Here is a 21,282-nt window from a genome sequence, read left to right on the forward strand (position 1 = left end):
ATATTACTAGGTCTTTAAGAGTTTATTCGGAAGATAACAGCTCTATAAATATTATTTTGTGGTGCCCTGACTTTCTAGTTAATTACATTTACATGATTAGCTCAATCAGGTAATATTAATTACGGAGACATTATTTTATAGAACAGCATGTCATATCACTTAATCCTGCATTGCCAATTACACAACAATGTTAATATGTTTTGATGATGCCATTACTTTGACACAAACAGTACCGGAATGTGTCTCTTCTTTTAAGTGTATTCTTCAAAATCCATTTTTATGATCCCGGTAATGTCAAAATGTTTATGTGCTGGAATGTAGTTCAACATTATGCACAGTGGACAGACAACCAGTGGACAGACAACCAGTGGACAGTCAACCAGTGGACAGTCAACCAGTGGACAGTCAACCAGTGGACAGTCAACCAGTGGACAATCAACCAGTGGACAATCAACCAGTGGACAGTCAACCAGTGGACAGTCAACCAGTGGACAGACAACCAGTGGACAGTCAACCAGTGGACAATCAACCAGTGGACAGTCAACCAGTGGACAGTCAACCAGTGGACAGTCAACCAGTGGACAGTCAACCAGTGGACAATCAACCAGTGGACCAGTGGTCAACCAGTGGACAATCAACCAGTGGACAGTCAACCAGGACAGTCAACCAGTGGACAATCAACCAGTGGACAGTCAACCAGTGGACAGTCAACCAGTGGACAATCAACCAGTGGACAGTCAACCAGTGGACAGTCAACCAGTGGACAGTCAACCAGTGGACAATCAACCAGTGGACAGTCAACCAGTGGACAGTCAACCAGTGGACAGTCAACCAGTGGACAGTCAACCAGTGGACAGTCAACCAGTGGAAAGTCAACCAGTGGATAGTCAACCAGTGGACAGTCAACCAGTGGACAGTCTTCCAGTGGACAGTCAACCAGTGAACAGTCAACCAGTGGACAGTCAACCAGTGGACAGTCAACCAGTGGACAGTCTTCCAGTGGACAGTCAACCAGTGGACAGTCAACCAGTGGACAGTCAACCAGTGGACAGTCAACCAGTGAACAGTCTTCCAGTGGACAGTCAACTAGTGGACAGTCAACCAGTGGACAGTCAACCAGTGGACAGTCAACCAGTGGACAGTCATCCAGTGGACAATCAACCAGTGGACAGTTTTCCAACCAAAATTATCTACAGATGGTACAAACATTTCAAGAATTCTAGGAAGTGACTTAAAAAAGGAAATGAAACCACAAAGAAGTCCCTATATGTTAATTTATTGTCAGTTTAATTAATTTATACTCAGTACAAATGTATACTGTCCATATTCATAAACTTGAACCAAAGAGTTAAGCCAAAATGACCTGACAAAGTGTACTTACAAGCTGTTATGTTAAAAAGTACAAATAGGTACCAAGATAATCACATTGAGGCAATATGTAAATTAGTAAAACACCATTGAAATACTGCTTAGTCAACCCTTTGTTGTACACTCACCAACATTCCAACCAATCAATTCCAATCAATCAATTCCAATCAATCAATATAAGTCTGATCTTTTAACCATTTTTTTCTTATTTGCCATTCAGATTCATTATTTTGTTTAAATGTATCTCTAACCAATCAGATTCATTGTGTTTTGTTTAAACTTATATCTAACCAATCAGATTCATTGTGTATTGTTTAAACCAAGTAAATCCGAAGCCATTGATAACAACTTCGTTGTGTTTCAATTGAATTTGAGATAAATATGTATGTATAAATTATATGAAGAGGGGAAAAAAATATGTAGTTCACAGCCGTCTGCTACACAGTGTTTCTGTCTAAAACTTCCAGAGAATTTCATTGAGAATCTGCTGATTCTACTGTAAGCATTCAATAGATCAGGTAAGGGAAACTTTGATTGGGGGTGGGGCCACAAAAAAATCTGAACTCATTATTTAAATTTGGGGGAGGGAATTTATCTGAGGGCCTTCAAAAGTGGGGGTGGCCCATTCCTGCACTAGAGGAAGGATTTAAATAATCACACTTCACAAGTCAATCCGTTTGAAACTAATTTGTCTTTCTGATTGAATCCAGCTCTCTTCATGTAGAGCTCATACTAGATATATAGTGGCATGACCTCTTATTCAAGCCATTCAGTCACTAGTTTATAAAGTCACTAGTACATAAAGTCATTAGTATGTAAAGTCCCTAGCTAGTTCATAAAGTTTTGTTCACAAAAAGTGCCTATTCATTAGAAGACATACCTTCTTGTAAACATCGTAGTCTTAAAAACAGTTTTTTTCATCCATCAAAGACCAAACAAACGCTGCCCAACGAGTTGCCCGTAGCAACACTAAACATATACAGTACATTACAAAACTAGCTACATCAAGACATGTTTCCTATTGAGGAACATTAGATTACGATACGTCTTCAATATGGCCGATCATTCAGCCACTACAGTTCAGTTCAGTTCAGTTCAGTTCAGTTCCTACCAGGTCAAAGTTGTATTTATGCTTTTTTTTTCTCTTTTCTTTTTCTTTTTTTTCCACCTTGGTTCCAAGCCCAGCTTATAAAAAGCATTAATCTTTGTTAGACAAAGTCACAAACGCTCTCATCCTGACAGCGTTTGGTGTCAGGCCCGTAGAGGTATCTCGTTTATCAGGTCTGGTCCCAGGTAGAGATAGCGGACCAATTGTGCCACGGATTCAAACCCTCTATCCCTATAATCAAATCATTATCTTTTTTTTCATCCTCATGAACCTCAAACAGCATTTTGGTATCATTGTTTCTCTCCCCCTCAAAGGAGAGTCCATTCAGCAATACAGTCTTTCTCACAGCATTCATTGTGTTTCCAAACCACGTTCTGTCATTGTCTTTCCAAACCACGTTCTGCCATTGTCTTTCCAAACCACGTTCTGTCATTGTCTTTCCAAACCACGTTCTGCCATTGTCTTTCCAAACCACGTTCTGCCATTGTCTTTCCAAACCACGTTCTGTCATTGTCTTTCCAAACCACGTTCTGTCATTGTCTTTCCAAACCACGTTCTGTCATTGTCTTTCCAAACCACGTTCTGTCATTGTCTTTCCAAACCACGTTCTGCCATTGATTTTCCAAACCACATTCTGTCATTGTCTTTCCAAACCACGTTCTGTCATTGTCTTTCCAAACCACACTCTTATCATTGTCTTTCCAAACCACGTTCTGCCATTGATTTTCCAAACCACGTTCTGCCATTGATTTTCCAAACCACGTTCTGTCATTAGCTTTGTCCTCTGTTACCCCCTCAGACCTCGGTGTATCACAGTGTTATTCCCTAATGTTCCTACTTCGTCCTTCAGCCACGTCCTTCAGGCCCTCCATAGGCTTCATGACCTCGAAGGTGGTGAGGGACTTCTCCTTAATTTTCCCACTCTTGTCCACGTGTCTGATGCTCTGTGTCACTGTGATGGTTACCTGCTTCGTGGACATCCTGTTGTCTTGCCATTTAGTCTGTGGGGGGAAACAAGGGTAACTCTTTATGAATGTGGTATATATGTGGTATATACACTACCAGTCAATAGTTTGGAAACACCAACTCTTTCAACGGTTTTTCTTTATTTTTACTATTTCTACATTGTACAATAGTAGTAAAGATGTCAAATCTATGAAATAACACACATGGAATCATGTAGTAACCAAAAAAGTGTTAAACAAATCAATATATATTTTATATATTCCTCAAAGTGGCCACCCTTTGCCTTGACGACAGCTTTGCACACTCATGGCATTCTCTCAACCAGCTTCATGAGGTAGTCACCTGGAATGCATTTCAATTAACAGGTGTGCCTTGTTAAAAATTCATTTGTGGAATTTATTTCACTCTTAATGTGCTTGAGCCAATCAGTTGTGTTGTGACAAGGTAGAGTTGGTATACAGAAACGACAGTCCATTATTACTTTAAGACCTGATGGTCAGTGAATCTGGAAAATTTCAAGAACTTTGAACGTTTCTTCAAGTGCAGTAGCAAAAACCATCAAGCGCTATGATGAACATGGCTCTCATAAGGACCGCCACAGGAAAGGAAGACCCAGAGTTACCTCTGCTGCAGAGGATAAGTTCATCAGTTACCTGCACCTCAGATTGCATCTGAAATAAATGCTTCACATAGTTCAAGTAACAGACACATCTCAACATCAACTGTCCTTTGGTCTGATGAGTCCAAATGTGAGATTTTTGGTTCCAAATGCCATGTCTTTGTGAGATGCATAGTAGGTGAACGGATTATCACCACATATGTGGTTGCCACCATGAAGCATGGAGGAGGAGGTGTGATGGTGTGGGAGTGCTTTGTTGGTGACACTGTATGTGATTTATTTAGAATTCAAGGCACACTTAACCAACATGGCTACCACAGCATTCTGCAGCGATACGCCATCCCATCTGGTTTGCGCTTAGTGGGATTATCATTTGTTTTTCAACAGGACAATGACCCAACACACCTCCAGGCTGTGTAAGGACTATTTGACCAAGAAGGAGAGTGCTGGAATGATGCATCAGATTACCTGATCTCCACAATCACCGGACATCAACCCAAATGAGATGGTTTGGGATGAGTTGGACCGCAGAGTGAAGGAAAAGCAGCCAACAAGTGCTCAGCACTTTAACACTATTTTGGTTACTACGTGGTTCCATATGTGTTATTTCATAGTTTTGATGTCTTCACTATTATTCTACAATTTAGAAAATAGTAAAAAATAAAGAAAAGCCTTTGAATGAGTAGGTGTGTCCAAACTTTTGACTGGTACTTTGTGTCGTATGAATGTGTTGTGTTATGTTGGTACTCTTCAATTGTTATTAAAGAGAGAATGGTTAGTCACCATTATAGGAAAAAAAAACAGCTTAGATAAGCAAACATAATAATTTGTGGTATTTGAAAAAATATATACAATATATTGCTTATGGATATGGTATGTTCCGGTTATGAATGTGTTATAAATCGACTATGTAGGTAAACTTGAAGTGTTACCGAAACAAGAATGCTTTAATACATTCTGGGTAAATCTAAAAAGTATTTTGTCAATGAATCTCATCCTCAACCTCCTCAACTTCAGAGGGAAGAGAAGAGTGCATTTTGAACAAGGACCTTCTCCTCCAATGCTCTTACAGGTTCCCATTTTGAGAAGGAGATGAGAGAGAATCGAGGAAAATACTTTTAAGATTCAACCATTAACTTACCGTTTCCTCAGTGATAGAGTTGACTTACTATTCCCTCAGTGATAGAGTTGACTTACTATTCCCTCAGTGATAGAGTTGACTTACTATTCCCTCAGTGATAGAGTTGACTTACTATTCCCTCAGTGATAGAGTTGACTTACTATTCCCTCAGTGATAGAGTTGACTTACTATTCCCTCAGTGATAGAGTTGACTTACTATTTCCTCAGTGCGTAGGACGCTTCTTCTCTGTACTGTGACAGGTGAGGGCTGAAGCGCCTGGTTGTGGGAGGGCAGTATTGCAGGGTGGGCAGTCAGCTTTACATTGTTCAGTCCTGCTTCAGACATGTCAGAGCACACCTGTAGATAGGCCTGGGCTGGGGCAGGCAAGCCGTCTTCAAAGAAATCTGCATCTAGAAGAAAACACCTTTAATGTTCCCCTTTATCTACCAGTATCTTGTGCAGTGGGCTCCCAAGTTGCACAGCGGTCTAAGACACTGCATCTCAGTGCTAGAGGCATCACTACAGACACCCTGGTTCAAATCCAGGCTGTATCACAACTGGCCATGATTGGGAGTCCCATAGGGCGGAGCACAATTGGCCCAGTGTCATCTGGGTTTGGCCGGAGTTGGCCGCCATTGTAAATAAGAATGTGTTCTTAATTGACTTGACTAGTTAAATTAAGGTATAAACTTACACTCTAATCTCAGGTGTTGATTGGGTTCTGGGTGCAGTGATTACACTCGAATCTCAGATGTATTCAAATCTGACCCTACAAGGTCCGGAGCCTGCTGGTTTTTGTTTCTACCTAATAATTAATTGCACCCACCTGATGACCCAGGTCTAAATCAGTCCCTGATTAGAGGAGAAAAATCAAATAAAGGGAACACAACTAGCTCCAAGGTCTAGATTTGCTTTAAGACTCAGAGACATGGGATAATGCATCAACAAAACACTTTTTACCTCAGTGGATTCAACGTTTTTCTCTGGTGTTTTGTAAGTAGGAACCCATCACAAGCGTTGGCTACTGTGTCGCTCATGTCGGTGTTGCATCTCTTTATGACAGACTGGCAAACAAATTCACCACTGACTATGTGAAACCAGAGATACAACGGGGAGGCATACAGTTTTGTTGTTGTTGAGAAGAGAAAAAAAATTTCAACAAATACACAGCCAGGTCACCTGTGATACAAGTCAGTATTCGACGTCCATCCATATCTGACGACGTCGGGAGACGATGTGGAAACCAGCCACTAGGGGCAGCAGTGAGCGCTGTTACCTTCAAGTAGGTTTCAGTTTGGCCAGGGCATTGCAGGCAGGGATGGCAGATGGGCATTACTAAAGTTTGCATGTTCAAATCCAGAAAGAGAATGTTTTTTTTTTGCATTTTTGTTTTAAGTTTATCCCAAACCTTAACACTTACCTTAACCATTCAGAGTTAATAGCTAAACCTTAAGATGTTCGTATTTAATTCCTAAACTTAACCTTAAACACATAGAAATTTGACGTTTTCGAACAACTTCTAAATTTGACGTTTGAGAAACATGGATGAACGTCTAATTCTGATGTGAGACTGTGAGACCTGGTTGAAACACCACTGATGGATGCATAGGTTTGTCACATCTGCACTAAGTGAATGAGTCATACAGCCTAAACATTGTTTTCTTGTTACACATGATAATGGATGATAATGGATCTCCCTTAGTGACCACTAAAATACTTACTATTTCCATGGCAACTACAGGCCTTTTGGCAATGTTTTCAACCTTTGCTGGCTTCAAACACACTCCACAGAAGGCCTAGTGTCTGCGGAATTTAGGGTTTTCCTTTCAATTAAGACCTTGACAACCAGGCGAGGGGAGTTCCTTACTAATCAGTGACATAGACAACCAGGTGAGGGGATTTCCTTAATAATCAGTGACCTAGACAACCAGGTGAGGGGAGTTCCTTACTAATCAGTGACCTAGACAACCAGGTGAGGGGAGTTCTGTAATAATCAGTGACCTAGACAACCAGGTGAGGGGAGTTCCTTAATAATCAGTGACCTAGACAACCCGGTGAGGGGAGTTCCGTAATAATCAGTGACCTAGACAACCAGGTGAGGGGAGTTCCTTACTAATCAGTGACCTAGACAACCAGGTGAGGGGAGTTCCGTAATAATCAGTGACCTAGACAACCAGGTGAGGGGAGTTCCTTAATAATCAGTGACCTAGACAACCAGGTGAGGGGATTTCCTGAATAATCAGTGACCTCGACAACCAGGTGAGGGGAGTTCCGTAATAATCAGTGACCTCGACAACCAGGTGTGGGGAGTTCCTTAATAATCAGTGACCTCGACAACCAGGTGAGGGGAGTTCCGTAATAATCAGTGACCTCGACAACCAGGTGAGGGGAGTTCCTTAATAATCAGTGACCTAGACAACCAGGTGAGGGGAGTTCCGTAATAATCAGTGACCTAGACAACCAGGTGAGGGGAGTTCCTTAATAATCAGTGACCTAGACAACCAGGTGAGGGGAGTTCCGTAATAATCAGTGACATAGACAACCAGGTGTGGGGATTAACGTAATAATCAGTGACCTAGACAACCAGGTGAGGGAGTTCCTTACTAATCAGTGACCTAGACAACCAGGTGAGGGGAGTTCCTTACTAATCAGTGACCTTAAGTGAGGAGTGAAAACCTGCAGACACTCGGCCCTCTGTGGAATGAGTTTGCCACGTGTGCCCTACTGAACATAGTGCAATACTTTGGACCAGAGATCTATATAGCAAATAAAATGGCGTTTCAGATGCAGCCTAAAGCCAAACCAGGTAGGTTCTCTTACCAGGTGTGATGGTTTTCTCAGAGACGAAGCTTTCAGATGAGTTCTCAGAAGGGATATCCATACTCTGTATGGAGGAGAGTGGGATGTCTGTGTCTGTACTGGTCAGCCAGGTCGATTCTGTTTCCTTGGTCCAGCTCTCCAGGTACCTGGGCTCCAGAACATCAGTCCTGCTGCCACCACACCCCATGGTGCCTCCTATAATTCCCCCTACTTAGCAGGGAGGGAGGGACAGACCAGGTTCTCCTCAGACAGAGAAAGAGGAGGGAGAAACCCAAATGGCGGGACTCTGGCTCTTGGGTCCTCTCAGACAGAGACAGGAAAATGAAGAGACAGACAGGTACCTCCTCTCAGACAGATACATGAAAATGAAGAGACAGACAGGTACCTCCTCTCAGACAGAGACAGGAAAATGAAGAGACAGACAGGTACCACCTCTCAGCGAGCGCAGAGAAGGGGGGATCAGAGTTGTGGATTCTGTGTTTCAGAGGTAATTTGGAATCCCACTCTCTTGAAGAGATAGCCCTTACAGGGACTCGTAAGCCCGGATGTTGTAACCCTAAGTTAACTCTGATGTTGCCCTCTGAACTTTGGTCTAATGGGTTGGTGAGTCAGCAGGAGACCAGAATGTCTACTTGGTCTAATGTGTTGGTGGGCCAGCAGGATGTCTGGGGTTGATTGCAATGTACCAAATACATGAGATCTAAGAAAAGAATCCGCCAGATGTCAAGAAATCAGCAGGAGATGATTCCTCTCTCAAGCGGAAGGCTGAGGTGGTTTGTAGTGCCATTCACTACCAGTACCCATTTGTTTGATTTTCCGCCATTTTCTTAAAATCACTTCAGTTGATTTGTTTCAACAGAATTGATGGGGTCTTTTTTTTCTACAGATTCCTGTTCCTCTGCAGGTGAAGGAGGACACACAGTGGGCGGGTCTTACATCTCACCTGGCCGACCTCTGCGCCTGCATTATCAACACCCCATTGGTCCAATGACATATCAGTCTGTCAGGGAGCCTGAGAGGTTTTGCCTAGGGAAAGGATGGAGAAAGCATGTCAACTGTGCATGTCATTTGTTGTGCATAAGAACGTTACATCTTGTTGTGTTATTAGCTGCTGTTTAATGATTTAAATGAAATGCCTCAAGCCTATCTGACACAGCAAGTAGGGTGACTGTCATCTTAATTGATTGTTTCCATGTCTAATATTTGGCGTGTTTTTTGGACGTTTTTTGTGCAAAATGAAAATTACTGTTTGGGATCTTGAAATCACACTGACATCATAACCAACGGAAATGTCATATATATATACATATATATATTTTTTTACCAATGTATCGAAATACCGTATGCATTAGCGATGTATTGGCACACGCCTGTAATAACAGTACGACAGTACGACAACACAGAGCACCACATCTATGTCGTTGTGGGCCATAATAACATCACAATAAATCAATGACGTTTCAATAGAAAATTAGACAGATGCGAAGGAAGAAAAAAATAATTATGAACGTGAATGGCTAATATTCAGCTGTAAGAAAGGCTACCCTTTTCGTGTGTTCATCTGATATAAAAAGCAATAACAATAGTCTTGCGCTTGCATTCATTTACTTACTATCCACGGACATCCACCGGGTTCCTCTTTTTCCGCCTGACCTCCTCTCCTCCTCGCATCCCTCCTTTCAGAGCGAGTAGCCTTCCACCAGAGCCAGTAGAACCACTGGGCCAATAATGACACTCCCCCTTCACCGTGTGTGTGTGTTTACGCGCGCGGGGGCTGGCGCTCGCAAGCGTGAACGAGCCTGCCTTATGCGCACTTATTGGTGCTTGTAGCCAATTTGAACATTGATAGGAGAAATGCCACGTCATCTGCAGTCTCTTGATTCGTGTCTCACATATTCTCTGTAATGGCGCGATAGTGAAAAAACATACTGTCATTTATTAGACCTTCTTCTCTTGATTAAAGCATCACACTGGATTATATTTACATTGTGCATTACAGGTAATAACATTGTAATTAATTGCTCTTTGAAAAATATATTTGTATTCCTTATTTTACCTGGCTACTCAGAGTATGTGGGAACTCAAATCAACTAATGTAAAAGCACGTCATGATGCTGGATGTAAAATCCCTGACACACCTACTCTCTGCTCACTGTGAGGCATCTGTGTATGAGTCAGATGTATTGTGTAATGCTAAAGAGATGAAGTGCATCCCAAATGGCACCCCATTCCCTAAATAGTCCACTACTGTTGATGAGGCCCATAGGATTATGGTCAACAGGGAATATGATGCCGTTTGGGAAGCTCCCATTATGGTCCTTGTTCTCCTACACAGAAAAAAGGGTTCTTCGGCTGTCGCCATTGGAAAACACTTTAAATAACCCCTTTAGTCCCAGGGAGAACCCTTTTTCCACAGAACCAAAAAGGGTTCTCTCTGGAACCAAAAAGGGTTCTCTCTGGAACCAAAAAGGGTTCTCTCTGGAACCAAAAAGGGTTCTCTCTGGAACCAAAAAGGGTTCTCCCTGGAACCAAAAAGGGTTCTCCCTGGAACCAAAAAGGGTTATATAATGTATAATATAATCTATGAAGTCGATCTATAATATAATCTATATTATAATCTATAAAGTCGATCTATAATATAATTTATAAAGTCGATCTATAATATAATGTATAATATAATCTATAAAGTCAATCTATAATATAATCTATAAAGTTGATCTATAATATAAAATTTACAAAATTGACTCTCTGTGTTTCATACATTTCCTTCAATTTGCAAGAGGCTGAATGTATCTCACCGGCAAAAGCATCCGAGCGAACGAAACAGCACCCCTCTGTCTCACTATGTGTAGCGTATCTATCTGAAGCTGTCTGATCAGAAAGAGCATGACATTGTTGACGCCTGTAGCATTGAATGCAAGGGAAGCTATTTCTGTAACAGTTTTCATGCGGTGAAGGAGAATCGGACCAAAATGCAGCGTGTAGATTGCGATCCATGTTTAATGAAAAAAAAGTAAAACACGAATCAATACAAATACTACAAAAACAAAAAAACGTAACGAAAACCGAAACAGCCTATACTAGTGTAAACTAACACAGAGACAGGAACAAGGACACTAAGGACAATCACCCATGAAACACACAAAGAATATGGCTGCCTAAATATGGTTCCCAATAAGAGACAACGATAATCACCTGACTCTGATTAAGAACCGCCTCAGGCAGCCATAGACTAACGCTAGACATCCCACAAAACCCCAAGACAAAAACACACCACAATAACCCATGTCACACCCTGGCCTGACCGAATAAATGAAGAATAAACATAATATATTTCGACCAGGGCGTGACAATTTTGCCTCCTTTGATATTTTTATTTTTGTATAATGATATTTTTATTTTTGTATAATAGCCAATCTGCGTTGAACCTAATTAAGTGAGCTCAGCTATGAATGGTCCTACTGCACAACAAAAAAATGGAAGCCAGTTTAGATTTGGCTTCAGACCAATCACATCACAAACCAAACGTCAGAAAAAAACTTGCATTGTTGCATCTTGTTGTGTTGTCTTCATCCGGTGGCTAGCTAGCTAGCTAAAACCATCCCTTTTCTAAATTAGCCATGGATGGAGATAAACTTGTGGTATTACTTAATTCTCCGTACTGGCCAATGATTATAACGGCGATTTTGATCCGACCATAAATTCATACATTGTCCCCCTGGCCTGAGAGGATGGAAGTTCAACATGTAGCTAGATGTAATATTCTAATGTTAACTAGCTGGTTTGGCATACAATGAAAGGAAGTTAGGCTAGAGAGCAAATATTTTATCCAAGTAGCTTAGGACAACAAAAAATAAAGCGTATGACTGTTTAGGCAACAAGAAAGAGAGGAGGATGTCATCGGCATTTCTCTACAAGAAGAGTGAGTCAACATGTCTTTCTACTGGAATGCACGCACACAGATATCAGAACCATGGACAGCTAATCATTATTTGTATCTATTAGTTGTCACTGTCACTAAGCATAGGTGAGATGATGCTGAAATGTTGAAGTTGAAATGATGCTGAAATAGTGGAGGCAGCTCCTGTTTTCTTTGCGACGTGCGGTAACTCTCCGTGGTTCTAAATCAATAGCTGTTTAGTAGTTCGAAAATGTCAGGAAAATGACCTTGCTTGACCATGCTGTAGGTAAATATGTTTTGTGGACTTCACCGGACAGAGGATGCTCTCCGGTTTTGCCATGAAACAAAGGTGTGGTTGAATTTATTCTGCCACTGTGTCTTCTTATTGTCTTGGCCTTTAGGCCTACAGTATATATCAGGGTGTCAAGGCATATGAACTAAACAGTGTCTTCTTATTGTCTTGGCCTTCAGGCCTACAGTATATATCAGGGTGTCAAGGCATATGAACTAAACAGTGTCTTCTTATTGTCTTGGCCTTCAGGCCTACAGTATATATCAGGGTGTCAAGGCATATGAACTAAACAGTGTTATTGTCTTGGCCTTAGCCTACAGTATATATCAGGGTGTCAAGGCATATGAACTAAACAATTATCACAGTACATATCAGGGTGTAGGCATATGAACTTTATTACACAATTATCACAACACACAGGTTGATTGGCTTTTCCCGGGATTGGTGATTTATCCACACCCTACTACTCAAAGGAGACAGGATGTGAGATTCAAAGAAAGGGTCCAAATCACAGGTGTGGTTGGTGACCCCTTAATTGGGGCGGACGGGCTTGTGGTAATGGCTGGAGCAGAATCAGAGGAATGGTATCTAATGCACTAAACAAAGCAACATGGTTTCCATGTGTTTAATGCCATTCCATCTGCTATCCCCGGCCCCTAGCTGTCTGAATCGCCGTGTCTCCAGCTCGCCTTACGTAGTAGAGACTACTGAATTGGCTCCCTGACTCATCTAGTGCTACTCACTGGACCCTATGATCACTATGCTACACATGCCTCTCCCTAATTTCAATATGCCTTGTCTATTGCTGTTTTGGTTAGTGATTAATGTCTTATTTCACTGTAGAGCCTCCGGCTCTGCCCAATATGCCTTAGGTAGCCCTTTTTTTCTACCCCCCCACACATGCGGTGACCTTACCTGGCTTAACTGGTGTCTCTAGAGATAAAACCTCTCCCATCGTCACTCAATGCCTGCGTTTAACTCCACTGTTCTCACATCCTACCATACACTTGTCTGTACATCCTACCATACCTTTGTCTGTACATTATGCCTTGATTCTATTGTTCCGCGCCCAGAAGTCTGCTCCTTTTACTCTCTGTTCCGAACACACGAGACGACCAGTTCTTATATCCTTTAGCTGTACCCTTATCCTACTCCTCCTCTGTTCCTCTGGTGATGTAGAGGTTAACCCTGCAGCCCCTAGCTCCACTCTCATTCCCCAGGCGCTCTCATTTGTTGACTTCTGTAACCGTAAAAGCCTTGGTTTCATGCATGTTAAGAAGCCTCCTCCCTAAGTTTGTTTTATTCACTGCTTTAGCACACTCCGCCAACCCGGCCACCAAAAATACTAACATTTCCATCCCCAACTATAACATTTTCCCGACAAGATAGAACTGGCAAAGGGGGCGGAGTTGCAATCGACTGCAGAGATAGCCTGCAGAGTTCTGTCATACTATCCTGGTCTGTGCCCAAACAATTCGAACTTCTACTTTTAAAAATCCACCTTTCCAGAAACAAGTCTCTCAATGTTTCCGCTTGTTATAGACCCCCTTCAGCCCCCAGCTGTGCCCTGGACACCATATGTGAGTTGATTGCCCCCCATCTATCTTCAGAGTTAGTACTGTTAGGTGACCTAAACTGGGACATGCTTAACACAGGCCATCCTACAGTCTAAGCTAGATGCACTCAATCTCACACAGATGATCAAGGAACTTACCAGATACAACCCTAAATCCGTAATCACGGGCACCCTCTTAGATATCATCCTGACCAACTTGCCCTCTAAATACACCTCTGCTGTGTTCAACCAGGATCTCAGCGATCACTGCCTCATTGCCTGTGTGCGTAATGGGTCCGCGTCAAACGACCACCTCTCATCACTGTCAAACGCTCCCTAAAACACTTCGGTGAGCAGTCCATTCTAATCGATCTTACCCGGGTATCCTGGAAGGATATTGACCTCATCCAACAGTAGAGTCTTTATGGGGGTGCCACAGGGTTCAATTATCAGGGCTGACTCTTTTCTCTGTATATATCAATGATGTTGCTCTTGCTGCGGGCGATTCCCTGATCCACCTCTACGCAGACGACACCATTCTGTATACTTCTGGCCCTTCCTTGGACACTGTGCTATCTAACCTTCCATGGCCTCCAACTGCTCTTAAATGCTAGTAAAACCAAATGCATGCTTTTCAACCGTTCGCTGCCTGCACCCGCACGCCCGACTAGCATCACCACCCTGGATGGTTCCGACCTAGAATATGTGGACATCTATATGTACCTAGGTGTCTGGCTAGACTGTAAACTCTCCTTCCAGACTCATATCAAACATTTCCAATCTAAAATCCAATCTAGAATCGGCTTTCTATTCCGCAACAAAGCCTCCTTCACGCACGCCGCCAAACTTACCCTAGTAAAACTGACTATCCTACCGATCCTCGACTTCGACGATGTCATCTACAAAATAGCTTCCAATACTCTACTCAACAAACTGGATGCAGTTTATCACAGTGCCATCCGTTTTGTTACTAAAGCACCTTATACCACCCACCACTGCGACTTATATGCTCCAGTCGGCTGGTCCTCGCTACATATTCGTCGCCAGACCCACTGGCTCCAGGTGAACTACAAGTCCATGCTAGGTAAACTGGTCACGATGCCAACACCCACCCGTAGCACGCACTCCAACAGGTGTATCTCACTGATCATCCCTAAAGCCAACACCTCATTCGGCCGCCTTTCCTTACAGTTCTCTGCTGCCTGTGACTGGAACGAATTGCAGAAATCGCTGAAATTGGAGACTTTTATCTCCCTCACCAACTTTAAACATCTGCTATCTGAGCAGCTAACCGATCGCTGCAGCTGTATCGGTAAATAGTCCACCCAATTTACCTACCTCATCCCTGTACTGTTTTTAATTATGTACTTTTCTGCTCTTTTGCACACCAGTATCTCTACCTGCACATTACCATCTGGTCATTTCAAGATGTTCCAAGATGGCGTAGCAGTAAGTCGTCCTGTCGTATCGTCTCTCTGTAAATATCGTCTCTTTTTCGTTTTAGATATTTTTCTTCGCATATCTTTAAAAACATTTTTGCTCGCTTCCAAATACTCTCCTGCAACCCGCCTCACCCAATGTAGCTACTTTTCCTAAAGTATTTATATTTACTTCGGAACCGGAACCCCTCAACTGAAGCTAGCCAGCTAACCACCTGCTATGCTAGCGGTCTTCAGCTAACCGGTCATCAGCTAACCCTTAGCTCGGAAAGCTCTCGCCAGTTCGAACAACGCGACGCTAACCAGAGCATAACGGGCCTATTTATTTTGTTGACTATTGACTATTTTATTGACCTATTTTTTTTTTTAACCCCGGATTCCCACCGCAAACGGAACATCTTTCAGCTGGATCTTCACAACTAGCTATCAAGCTAAACCGCAACCCTGGTTGATTACTCCTGGCCAGCGTTTCCACCCACGTAGCTTGAAGCTAGCCCGGCCAGAGCTCCTGTGCTCATAGCATATTCCTGGGCTACAATACCCGGACCCACGACCGGTCTATCGATGTCACTGCATGAAGAGGAATAAACAGACTCACCCCATCGCGACGCCCTCCAAAGGCGAACTCTCTAGCCCTCGCTATCTCCTTGCTTGCTAATTCGGCATGCTAACTGCTAGCTTGTTTAGCCCAGGTCCGCTAACTACTACCTTGTTTACCCCGGCCTGCTAATCTGCTAGCACAGGCCTGCTAATCTGTTAGCTTGTTAGCACAGGCCTGTTAACCGTCTGCATTGCTGCATCCCAAACACGCAGTGGCCCATATGTACTTTCTATCTCTTCCCGATTTTTAATTTTTTTATACCTTCCGGAAACCTGCCTCAACCAATGTGATACGGATTCGCTATTATTTTAAATTTTTAGAACACACTCAAGAACCTCCAGAAGCTAACCAGCTAACTAGCTACAAGCTATTTAGTCATTGTTAGTTTTTTAACCTGGATAACACTCGCCAGTCCAGCCCCCCAGCTCCATGGACTCTGATCACTTGGCTACATAGCTGATGCACGCTGGACTGTCCATTAATCACGGTACTCCATTCTGCTTGTATGTTTTATCTGTCGGCCTCGTTGCCTAGTCAATGCCATTTTACCTGCTGTTGTTATGCTAGCTGATTAGCTGTTGTTTCACCCACTGTTTTAGCTAGCTTTCCCAGTTCAACACCTGTGATTACTGTATGCCTCGCTGTATGTCTCTCTCAATTGTCAATATGCCTTGTATACTGTTGCTCAGGTTAGTTATCATTGTTATAGTTCACAATGGAGCCCCTTGTCCCACTCCTCATACCCCTGATACCTCCTTTGTCCCACCTCCCACATATGCGGTGACCTCACCCATTACAACCAGCATGTCTAGAGATAAAACCTCTTTCATCATCACCCAGTGCCTGGGCTTACCTCCGCCGTACCCGCACCCCACCATACCCCTGTCTGCGCATTATGCCCTGAATATATTCTACCATGCCCAGATAACTGCTCCTCTTATTCTCTGTCCCCAACGCTCTAGGCGACCAGTTTTGATAGCCTTTAGCCGCACCCTCATACTACTCCTTCTCTGTTCCGCGGGTGATGTGGAGGTAAACCCAGGCCCTGCATGTCCCCAGGCACCCTCATTTGTTGACTTCTGTGATCGAAAAAGCCTTGGTTTCATGCATGTCAACATCAGAAGCCTTCTCCCTAAGTTCGTTTTACTCACTGCTTTAGCACACTCTGCTAACCCTGATGTCCTTGCCGTGTCTGAATCCTGGCTCAGGAAGGCCACCAAAAATTCAGAGATTTCCATACCCAACTATAACATCTTCCGTCAAGATAGAACTGCCAAAGGGGGAGGAGTTGCAGTCTACTGCAGAGATAGCCTGCAAAGTAATGTCATACTTTCCAGGTCCATACCCAAACAGTTCGAACTACTAATTCTGAAAATTACTCTCTCCAGAAATAAGTCGCTCACTGTTTCCGCCTGCTACCGACCCCCTCAGCTCCCAGCTGTGCCCTGGACACCATTTGTGAATTGATTGCCCCCATCTAGCTTCAGAGTTTGTTCTGTTAGGTGACCTAAACTGGGATATGCTTAACACCCCGGCAGTCCTACAATCTAAGCTAGATGCCCTCAATCTCACACAAATCATCAAGGAACCCACCAGGTACAACCCTAACTCTGTAAGCAAGGGCACCCTCATAGACGTCATCTTGACCAACTGGCCCTCCAAATACACCTCCGCTGTCTTCAATCAGGATCTCAGCGACCACTGCCTCATTGCCTGTATCCGCTACGGTGCCGCAGTCAAACGACCACCCCTCATCACTGTCAAACGCTCCCTAAAACACTTCTGTGAGCAGGCCTTTCTAATCGACCTGGCCCGGGTACCCTGGAAGGACATTGACCTCATCCCGTTAGTTGAGGATGCCTGGTCATTCTTTAAGAGTAACTTCCTCACCATTTTAGATAAGCATGCTCCGTTCAAAAAATGCAGAACTAAGAACAGATACAGCCCTTGGTTCACTCCAGACCTGACTGCCCTCGACCAGCACAAAAACATCCTGTGGCGGACTGCAATAGCATCGAACAGTCCCCGCGATATGCAACTGTTCAGGGAAGTCAGGAACCAATACACGCAGTCGGTCAGGAAAGCTAAGGCCAGCTTCTTCAGGCAGAAGTTTGCATCCTGTAGCTCCAACTCCAAAAAGTTCTGGGATACTGTGAAGTCCATGGAGAACAAGAGCACCTCCTCCCAGCTGCCCACTGCACTGAGGCTAGGGAACACGGTCACCACCGACAAATCCATGATTATTGAAAACTTCAACAAGCATTTCTCAACGGCTGGCCATGACTTCCGCCTGGCTACTCCAACCTCGACCAACAGCTCCGGCCCCCCCGCAGCTCCTCGCCCAAGCCTCTCCAGGTTCTCCTTTACCCAAATCCAGATAGCAGATGTTCTGAAAGAGCTGCAAAACCTGGACTCGTATAAATCAGCTGGGCTTGACAATCTGGACCCTCTATTTCTGAAACTATCCGCCGCCATTGTCGCAACCCCTATTACCAACCTGTTCAACCTCTCTTTCATATCGTCTGAGATCCCCAAGGATTGGAAAGCTGCCACAGTCATCCCCCTCTTCAAAGGGGGAGACACCCTGGACCCAAACTGTTACAGACCTATATCCATTCTGCCTTGCCTATCTAAGGTCTTCGAAAGCCAAGTCAACAAACAGGTCACTGACCATCTCGAATCCCACCGTACCTTCTCCGCTATGCAATCTGGTTTCCGAGCCGGTCACGGGTGCACCTCAGCCACACTCAAGGTACTAAACGACATCATAACCGCCATCGATAAAAGACAGTACTGTGCAGCCGTCTTCATCGACCTTGCCAAGGCTTTCGACTCTGTCAATCACCATATTCTTATCGGCAGACTCAGTAGCCTCGGTTTTTGGATGACTGCCTTGCCTGGTTCACCAATTACTTTGCAGACAGAGTTCAGTGTGTCAAATCGGAGGGCATGCTGTCCGGTCCTCTGGCAGTCTCTATGGGGGTGCCACAGGGTTCAATTCTCGGGCCGACTCTTTTCTCTGTATATATCAATGATGTTGCTCTTGCTGCGGGCAATTCCCTGATCCACCTCTACGCAGACGACACCATTCTATATACTTTCGGCCCGTCATTGGACACTGTGCTATCTAACCTCCAAACGAGCTTCAATGCCATACAACACTCCTTCCATGGCCTCCAACTGCTCTTAAACGCTAGTAAAACCAAATGCATGCTTTTCAACCGATCGCTGCCTGCACCCGCGTGCCCGACTAGCATCACCACACTGGATGGTTCCGACCTTGAATATGTGGACACCTATAAGTACCTAGGTGTCTGGCTAGACTGCAAACTCTCCTTCCAGACCCATATCAAACATCTCCAATCGAAAATCAAATCAAGAGTCGGCTTTCTATTCCGTAACAAAGCCTCCTTCACTCACGCTGCCAAGCTTACCCTAGTAAAACTGACTATCCTACCGATCCTCGACTTCGGCGATGTCATCTACAAAATTGCTTCCAACACTCTTCTCAGCAAACTGGATGCAGTTTATCACAGTGCCATCCGTTTTGTCACTAAAGCACCTTATACTACCCACCACTGCGACTTGTATGCTCTAGTCGGCTGGCCCTCGCTACATATTCGTCGCAAGACCCACTGGCTCCAGGTCGTCTACAAGGCCATGCTAGGTAAAGCTCCGCCTTATCTCAGTTCACTGGTCACGATGGCAACACCCATCCATAGCACGCGCTCCAGCAGGTGTATCTCACTGATCATCCCTAAAGCCAACACCTCATTCGGCCGCCTTTCGTTCCAGTACTCTGCTGCCTGTGACTGGAACGAATTGCAAAAATCGCTGAAGTTGGAGTTGGAGACCTTTATCTCCCTCACCAACTTCAAACATCAGCTATCTGAGCAGCTAACCGATCGCTGCAGCTGTACATAATCTATTGGTAAATAGCCCACCCATTTTCACCTACCTCATCCCCACAGTTTTTATTTATTTACTTTTCTTACTTTTTTACTTTTACGCAAACGACACCATTCTGTATACTTCTGGCCCTTCTTTGGACACTGTGTTAACAACCCTCCAGGCAAGCTTCAATGCCATACAACTCTCCTTCCGTGGCCTCCAATTGCTCTTAAATACAAGTAAAACTAAATGCATGCTCTTCAACCGATCGCTACCTGCACCTACCCGCCCATCCATCATCACTACTCTGGACGGTTCTGACTAAGAATATGTGGACAACCACAAATACCTAGGTGTCTGGTTAGACTGTAAACCCTCCTTCCAGACTCACATTAAACATCTCCAATCTAGAATCAGCTTCCTATTTCGCAACAAAGACTTCTTCACTCATGCTGCCAAACATACCCTCGTAAAACTGACTATCCTACCGATCCTTGACGTAGGCGATGTCATTTACAAAATAGCCTCCAACACTCTACTTAGCAATCTGGATGTAGTCTATCACAGTGCCATCCGTTTTGTCACCAAAGCCCCATATACTACCCACCACTGAGACCTGTATGCCCTCGTTGGCTGGCCCTCACTACATATTCGTCGCCAAACCCACTGGCTCCAGGTCATCTGTAAGTCTTTGCTCGGTAAAGCCCCGTCTTATCTCAGCTCACTGGTCACCATAGCAACACCCACCCGTAGCACGCGCTCCAGCAGGTATATTTCACTGGTCATCCCCAAAGCCAACACTTCCTTTGGCTGCCTTTCCTTCCAGTTCTCTGCTGCCAATGACTGGAATGAATTGAAAAAATCACTGAAGCTGGAGTCTTATATCTCCCTCTCTAACTTTAAGCGTCAGCTGTCAGAGCAGCTTACTGATCACTGTAGCTGTACTTAGCCAATCTGTAAATAGCATACCCAACTACCTCATCCCCATATTGTTATTTATCCTTTTGCTCTTTTGCACCTCAGTATCTCTACTTGCACATCACATCTGCACATCTATCACTCCAGTGTCAATGCTAAATTGTTATTAATTCACCTCTAGGGCCAATTTATTGCCTTACCTCCCTACAGTTCTACATTTGCACACACTGTACATAGATTTTTCTATTGTGTTATTGACTGTGTGTTTGTCTATGTGTAACTCTGTGTTGTTGTTTTTGTCTCACTGCTTTGCTTTATCTTGGTCAGGTCACAGTTGTAAATGAGAACTTGTTCTCAACTTGCCTACCTTGTTAAAATAAAGTTGCATTTTTTTTTTACAAAATTTGTTCCGTTCCTGCCGTTATTATGATTCGTCCTCCATTCAGCAGCCTCCTGTGGTCTCTGGAGCATTTGCCATAATATTTGATTTTCTGAGTGAGAACAAGATTTTACATAAATATTTGATTTTCTGAGTGAGAACTTCACTATAATATCCACAAGAGGACAGTCACTGTTCAATTATGTTGTTAAACCGGTGTTCTGCACAGGTTGGCTGGATATTTATAGCACACACACACACACACACACACACACACACACACACACACACACACACACACACA

The 21,282-nt window shown here is 43.8% G+C and overlaps 1 protein-coding gene across 1 annotated transcript; it reads right to left on the bottom strand.

The window, feature by feature from the left end:
* Positions 1–1,102: 1,102 nt before the first annotated feature.
* baalcb (BAALC binder of MAP3K1 and KLF4 b) lies at positions 1,103–9,694 on the bottom strand. The gene is made up of 4 exons (XM_064924670.1): positions 9,615–9,694; positions 8,003–9,028; positions 5,399–5,592; positions 1,103–3,477 (listed from the first exon to the last, which is right to left on the bottom strand). Exons 2-4 carry the CDS (start codon positions 8,187–8,189, stop codon positions 3,295–3,297), a joined length of 564 nt encoding a protein of 187 aa, XP_064780742.1. The 5' UTR covers positions 8,190–9,028; positions 9,615–9,694; the 3' UTR covers positions 1,103–3,294.
* Between the last annotated feature and the right edge of the window lie 11,588 nt (positions 9,695–21,282).

This window comes from Oncorhynchus masou, chromosome 19 (assembly GCF_036934945.1).
Source record: "Oncorhynchus masou masou isolate Uvic2021 chromosome 19, UVic_Omas_1.1, whole genome shotgun sequence".
NCBI classification, from domain to species: Eukaryota; Metazoa; Chordata; class Actinopteri; order Salmoniformes; family Salmonidae; genus Oncorhynchus; species Oncorhynchus masou.

Bases quoted from the DNA above. Each gene is read 5' to 3' on its own strand.
- baalcb (XM_064924670.1), bottom strand. From the start codon at position 8,189: ATGGGGTGTGGTGGCAGCAGGACTGATGTTCTGGAGCCCAGGTACCTG. The intron at 5,593-8,002 runs GTAAGAGAACCT...GTTTTCTTCTAG, and splicing joins TGAGAAAACCATCACACCTG to ATGCAGATTTCTTTGAAGAC. The intron at 3,478-5,398 runs GTAAGTCAACTC...TTCCCCCCACAG, and splicing joins TCCTACGCACTGAGGAAATA to ACTAAATGGCAAGACAACAG.